This window comes from Callithrix jacchus, chromosome 17 (genome assembly GCF_049354715.1).
Source record: "Callithrix jacchus isolate 240 chromosome 17, calJac240_pri, whole genome shotgun sequence".
Taxonomy (NCBI): Eukaryota; Metazoa; Chordata; class Mammalia; order Primates; family Cebidae; genus Callithrix; species Callithrix jacchus.
The window spans coordinates 80,950,190-80,957,672 of record NC_133518.1 but is presented as its reverse complement, the minus strand read 5'-3'; the positions used below and the strand labels follow the sequence as shown (position 1 = coordinate 80,957,672).

The 7,483-nt window shown below is 41.9% G+C and overlaps 1 protein-coding gene across 9 annotated transcripts in view; it reads right to left on the bottom strand.

The window, feature by feature from the left end:
* Window positions 1-325: 325 nt before the first annotated feature.
* TFRC (transferrin receptor) overlaps window positions 326-7,483 on the bottom strand; it is a 31,541-nt gene continuing 24,383 nt past the window's right edge. For 8 of the 9 annotated variants that reach the window (XM_035277686.3, XM_035277693.3, XM_035277690.3 and 5 more), the window contains exons 16-19: window positions 7,199-7,280; window positions 4,981-5,202; window positions 3,878-4,018; window positions 326-3,220 (exon numbers count right to left, since the gene is read on the bottom strand). In XM_035277686.3, the coding sequence (XP_035133577.2) occupies window positions 2,978-3,220; window positions 3,878-4,018; window positions 4,981-5,202; window positions 7,199-7,280 (688 nt within the window). In that variant the 3' untranslated portion in view covers window positions 326-2,977. 9 annotated transcript variants of the gene reach the window in all.

The window sequence follows — 7,483 nt, the reverse complement described above, 5'->3', positions numbered from 1 at the left end:
CAGAAGGGGCAGATGAAGTACGTGCCGAGCACAAGATTAACAGCAAAAACCTATCCTGAATGGTACCAGAATAGTATGACACATCTGTCATCACACGACTGCCAGAACCTTAGAACAAACTCTCACGTAAGCAGTAGACTACGGGTGCCAAGGATGTGCCCATGTGGGCTTGCTCACCGCAACGAACAGGCCACTCTGGGGCAAGGTGCTGGCAGTCACGGAGGAGGTCTAAGGGGCAGAAACAGTGGATATGTGAGAATCCCGTTTAACTTTGCTACAGGCTTAAAACTGCTCTCGTTAAAAAGTTTATTTAAAAAATGACAACTCAGTGTTCAAGTGTTTTATTAAATCAGATAAGGAATCTCCACATGGTTGGGCATACCAGCTTATATACAGTTATAAGGACGTGTCATTTGTTTACAAAGAAAGTGTTCAATTTCAAGAATATTCAAAGAGCTAACACAGTAAAGTTCATGCAAGTTCTAGAATAGTGAATCACGACAGAACTCATTTTATCCTTTACCTTCAAAATCCACATGATCTCTAAGAAGCCTGAAGACCACCAGCAGCCTGTCACCAGTCTGACACATATTTCACTCAGGACTGTTGAGCTTCTTACCACAGGCTGGCTTGACAGGAAGCAACTCAACCCTAACTACAGAAGAGGGTTTTCTGAAGAGATTTACGGCTGCCCCTTTTTCATGTTGTGTTACAACGTGAGTATGTCGCACACTTTCATTAAAGGATGTGTGCGTAACACCCAAACCAGGAGCTTCAGCCATGGCCTCTTCACTTGGCTACACCGAGGATCGGCCCAGGGTCAAACACCGAAGACTAGAGACTACGAGCAGTGAAATGATGCAGGTGAGGCTGTAAATCCTGTCACCTCCTGTAACGTGGTAAGTGACACTAAGTCTTAGAACCTCAGAGACCGCATGAACGTTTTCCTAGGAGGCAGCTCAGACTACCCCGTGACAAACAGCTGATTGTCACATTTATAGTGATGGTTCACTAGAAAATAGTCTTTACTCACAGAACCCCAGACTTATTCATACCTACATGTAAGTCATACCCGCCATATACTAATGGGTAGGTAGATAGGATCAAAGATCTTTCGGGGACTCTTCCTCCACACACCTTTCACTCCTCACTCCCCCTAAACGTCCTATACAAAGCCCCCCTGCTTTCAGTCCAAAGGTCAATTCTGGATTAAAACTTGCCTGAACTAAGTTTATAGGAGATTAACATGCAGATAAGGTGATAAAGTTAAATCTACTTGTAAATAGCAAACATTATAAATGCATGCTACTATTTCGTTAAGCAGAAGACCTGGAGAAACCACGAAGGTAACAAAAACCCACATGAAATTTCAAATTTTAAAGTAATTTCATTTTGCAGTGGTTGAATTTACCCATCAAATGCTGAATGACCACAAAATGATTCTGCAACTAAAAGCAAAAGACAGGGAATGACAGGAGTTGGGGATACATGTTAGATACTAACGATCTTCAAGCTTTGAAGACCTCATTGCATGAAGAAAATTATGGGAAACACTGCTCCCGATAATTACGTACACCCTTAGTGTAACATGGAGGTCACTGCCTCCGATATAGACACTGTGGTAGGCAAAAGCTACCTTGTTCTTCATACATTATGGAAGACACTGCTCCCGATAATGTGTTAGGATTCTGACAAAGGTACTGGAAATTTTGCAACATGGGATTAGAGTTATACCTTGGATAAACTGAGCTATAAAATTTTGGAGTACTACCACAGCCTTTAAGTGACATTTATTTAAAACTTGGTCACAAGTCATTGCATTTAGGAAAACTATTATTTTCATCTGGTCGGTGCTCACTTCTCAGCAACCCCTCATTAAATTTAATTCATCTCTAGATCTTAGCTTCCACTTTATTCAATTACATTTGGCTTGCGGCTGTTTTCTAAAACCCCTAAGTATTGACCATAAATGCAAAACTTCCAGTATCTGTTGGGTTTTATTAGCAGATGCTGCTTTTATTTAAAAAAAACCGACAGTATAACTGTCATAATTATGGAAGGCACTGCTTCCGATAATTATATTCTATTAAAAAACACTATTTATAGTGAACTCTGTCACTGATAAATAAACAATAAATATTTCAGTGCCAAAAGGACAGAAAGCTTTCCTGTAAGAAACACTTTGGCCAAAATGTGGCAGTGTATTCTTCAAAGTCTGACAAACTGAGTCTGAAATTAAACACCTGAAACTGGTTCTCTCTCAATGTACTTTGGAAGAAACAAAAATAACAAGGAACTAAATGGAGGCTTGGGGGGACGGGACAGAGGAAAGGAAAATACTAAGTCTTTGGCTTCTGCTCCCCTCTTTTCATAAATGACGCTGAGGTTAACATATTAAGGCCTTGTTCCTGCAATCAACAGCTCAACTTCATTTTCTCCAGCAGAAGGGCCTCCATTTCAGACTCAATGGCAAGAAAAGAAGTCCCATCTCCTCTGAAAGTTGTTTCTTTCAGGAAGGAGGAAACCAGCTAAATTCCTTATGGAAAGGCTTAGATCTCATTTGGAGAGAATAAGGTCTTACAACCTGGCATCTCTAGCTAGCATCAAATGAAGTTAGAGGATTGCTTTAAGTAAGTTACCACTTACAACCTTCAGCAGAGACCAGCCCTTAGGATTTAGAGCAATAGTTCACAGCACTGGTTTCTGACATTTTCATTAATAACAAGAAAGAGGAAGTTACCATTACCAAGCACTTGAAATTACAGAGATACAATATTCCATCACGAACATTTTTTATGTAGTTATTCGCTTTGACTGTATCTACCCTGTATGAAAAGCTGCGGCCTAAAGACATCTAGTAGTACCAAGATGATTGGATGGAATTTTAACATCAGGTTTTGTAGCCCCACTGAAAATTTAGCACAAGTGTAGAAATCAGACTGCCCTGCTGTTTTGACGTAACTTACGGGTATCACATTTAAAACTCATTGTCAATGTCCCAAATGTCACCAGAGAGGGCATTTGCAGCTCCCTGAATAGTCCAAGTAGCAAGAGCCAACTGGTTTCTGAACAGTGTTTCATTGAAAGCACGGTTATTTGTTTTACGCAGTTTCAGGTGCTCTAGTAAAGCTGACAGCGTGTGAGAGCCAGAGCCCCAGAAGATATGCCGGAAAGGAGACTCTCTGGGAGACACATAGGGCGAGAGGAAGTAATATTCCACCTGTGAAAACAAAACAAGGCAATTTACACAGTCCTACGACCTTTGTAGTAAAACAACTGTTCTTTCACTTCAAATGTACAATTCCCTACATTTTTTTTTCCACTTCACAATTCTTTTATGACTGACACATTTCCCAAATTTAAGAATGCTGATCAGACTTTTTTTTCTTGGGATAGAGTTTTGCTCTTGTTGCCCAGGCTGGAGTGCAATGGCTAAATCTTGGCTCACCGCAAGCTCCACCTCCCGGGTTCAAGTGATTCTCCTCCCTCCGCCTCCTGAGTAGCTGGGATTACAGGCGTGTGCCACCATGCCCGGCTATTTTGTATTTTTAGTAGAGGTAAATCTTCACCATGTCGGTCAGGCTGGTCTTGAATCCATGACCTCAGGTGATCCGCCCACCTTGGCCTCCCAAAGTGCTGAGATTACAGGCACTAGCCACTGCAGCAGACTTTCTATAGCAGAGTAAGGAAAAGCAATGCTGAGAGGCAGGCTAATGCTAATCTTCTAAGGTGAAAATTCTGACGGAGGCTGAGCTGAGCAGAAAAAAACAAAGGAATTCTAGACTCCTAGAGTTTGTCCACTTTGCAAAAATGCAAGATTTATCAATGAAAATTTTACACATACTTTTTAGTTCTCCCTTTCCCGAAAGGTTCTTACTTTCATGACACGATCATTGAGTTCCTTCATGACAAATCTGTCTGTTTTCTCAGAGTTCTTGAAATCTGTGGTGAGTCTGGAAGTAGCGCGGAAAAAGTCCCCACGAGCAGAATACAGCCACTGCAAACTCAGGCCCATTTCCTGAAACAGACATGAAATTCACCACGAGACATTTTATTTCTAAGGGCATTATTTTGTATGCCTTTCTAATTTAATGTGTGTTAAGTAAGATTCTGATAAAAGGGACTCGCAGGTAAGACAAGCTCAAGACTCAGAAAGCACCTTGAGCAGGGGTTCCAAGCAGTACACTCAGATTTGAGCCATGTAAGAAAACCATTCTCATTTAGAAATTCAACATAATTATAATCCTACATACTATATTGTTTCCAGTTCAATTCCCCTTATGGGGACAACTTTAAGGGGGAAACATTTTGGTTCAGTGTACTTCAGGGTCTGGTTATTTCCATCTGGTTAAGTTCCATTTTCAACAGTTACAACTAGTTTCAAGAAAGACGTAAGATTCGGTTATCAGTGGTTTACTTCAATTAAGAGAGCTGTTAAAAATCAACTCCAAGTACCATAAAACCATCTGGAAGGTACTTAATATTAGAATTATAGTTTACTTAGAGATGAGATTTGGCTATGCTGCCTGGGCTGGGCTCAGCAGTCCTCCTGCCTCAGCAGAAGTAGCCGGGGCTGTGGACGTGCACCACCTCACCCTGCTGATCAGTTTCATTTAATTCTAGATGCACAGGGTCAATACGAGACAGAATCCTACTAGCTGTGCCCTTTCCATCCATGGGGTGTCCGCAAGGCACACAGCCCAGCTCACAGCTGAGATTGTCGTATTCTGTGTCCTATTTATGGGCTGTCTGGAAGACCTGAGCAACAGAAAACCTAACGCTTCTCTGGATTCTGAAATACCTGGTGAGCTCTATCCAAGCTCTCTAATCCACAGCCTCCCAACTTCTCTCAAACAAATTACAATTCTCTCAATTCACTTTAAAATGTACCTTGGCTACAATCATCCTTCCACCAGGAACACACACACTTCAAAATACTTGACATTCAGAGATAAAAACATAACTGGAATCAGTGCTCACCCTTATGTCTGCTCTGTATTGGTTCAGATTCCTCAGAAATGAAAGTAGTTGGCTGTTATACCTCTCATAATCCAGGTTTAATTCAACATCATGGGTCAGTTTAATCATGAACTGACCAGCTACTTCTGCAGCTGCTCGTGCCACTTTGTTCAACTGAGGAATTTTCTCAATCAGTTCCTTATAGGTGTCCATGGTGGTACCCAAATAAGGATAATCTGTGTCCTGTAAGAAAAGGCGAGGCTATGGTATTCACGTGAGTTATAGGAGCAAAAGCCTCATATTCTAGCTCCACCATGGAGGTGACAGTTACTGCAGTTCTTCCCTCGCTTCTGACATATTCCTACCCCAATTTTACCTCATTATCTGCATGTACATTCTTGCTACTTCTCTGAACCTAATCTACTCCTAGAGTGACTTTCTTCCAGGTTCTACAGAATTCATCTTTCATCATATCATAATCCTGAATACATTTCTAGCCAAATTCCTTAAAGCCGTATGTTTTCCTCTCTGGGAAGTTTAGGCCTCTACCAATGGAAAAATAGAACACACATGAATGTACCTTGAGACAAGGTCTCACTATGTCACCCAGGCTGGAGCACAGTGGTGCAATCATGGCTCACTGCAGCCTTGAGCTCCTGGCTCAAATGACCCTCCTGCCTCAGCCTCCCAAGGAGCTGGGACTACGGTGCATGCCACTGGGCCAGCTGAATTTTAAAAAAAGATTTTTTTTTAAAAAGATGGGGTTTCACCATGATGGCCAGGCTGGTCTTGAACTCCAGACCTCAGGTGATCCACCCACCTTGGCCTCCCAAAGTGCTAGGGTTAGAGGCATGAGCCACCGCATCCAGCCTTAAAAAAATTTTTGTAGCGATATAGTCTCAGCATGTTACCCAGGCTGGTCTCACTCCTTCCAGGCCTCAAGCAACCCGCCCACCTCAGCCACCCAATGTGCTGGAATCATAGGTGTGAGCGACTGTGCCCAGCCTGATGAAAATACTAGTCAGCTGGACTGTCCAGTAGGCACCAATGCTCAGTCACTCAAGAAGTTCAGCCCCTGGCTGGGCATGGTGGCTCACGTCTGTAATCCCAGCAGAGACTGCACCACTGCACTCCAGCCTGGGCAACAGATCAAGACTCCATCTCAAAAAATAAACATAAAAAAACTCAGCCTCATTATTTTTGGGTATTTTTTGGGACAGAGTCTCACTGTCACTTGGCTCACTGCAACCTCTGCTCCCCAGGTTTAAGCGATTCTCCCATCTCAGCCTCCCGAACAGCAGGGATTAGCCATGCCTGGCTAATTTTTTTTTGTATTTAGTAGAGATGGGGTTTTATCATGTTGACAGGACTGGTCTTGAACTCCTGCTCAAGTGATTGGCCCATCTTAGCCTCTCAAATGCTGGGATTATAGGAGTGAGCTACCATACCTGGCTAAGCCTCTTTATTAAAACTCATACTTAATTGAAGAAGTTTTGGCAATAAACTCAAATGCTAATTAAGCTAACTGAGATGAACAAGTATATGTGAAAACTGATCATGAAAAAACATGCAATAATGACATGTGTATATAACTTCTTAAAATATTTTAAGCACTCCAGTAAACTTGGTCTGAAAACTGATACAAGAAGATCCTTGGCCGGGTGTAGTAAGCAGCTCTTGCCTGTAATCCAAACAGGCTGAAGGCGGAGGACTGCTTGTCCAGGCCACTGCACCCCAGCCTGGGTGACAGAGCAAGACATCATTCTCAAGAAAGAAAAATACAACAACTAAGATACGTGAGTTGTCAAAATCAAAATGAAGTCACCAGTCTTAACAAAAGTGCAACCCCGAAGAGAAGGGTCTCTCCCTTGTATGTCTGATAACAAGGACTAAGGGGTTTTTTCCTTTTTACAAAATCTGCAACCTTGCACCAAAAAAGTTCTTTTGGGACGATCTGCCTAGCAACTAACTGTCTGTCAACCGTGGACTGGCGTCACCCTTGTTACTTATCTTGGTAGCCCAGAATAATTACCCCAAAACAATTATGCAATCCTCATCACTGGTCCTTTAAAAACCTGTTTTCTTCTACATCTCTGAATATGAACACAGTTTACTATATAGCACATGCACTCCCACTGCAATGCCCTAGTCCCAAATAAAGATCATGTCCTTTTCAAGAGCCTCTCTCCATTTGTTACTTAAGTTAACAGATGTAATGCTTTAAGTTCTTCAGACTTACCTCGCAAAAGCAGAAAGAAACTGCTGGGATTCCAGAATATGCAAGGAAAGGGAAAGCAGCATTGTCAAAAGTGAGTTTCTCACTGCAAGGAGAAAGAATGCATCTTTAGAAAGTTTCTATCATAGACAATGTTCTATCATGCAAATCCCCCCATCCAAAATACATTCTTAGTTGAATATTGTTAGGTATAAGTAAGCTCACTGCAAGGACAGATTTAGATTCTACCTAACATAGTACACAGAATCTCTGCCTTTCTAATAGCTTGTTCATTCACTCTTCTCAACT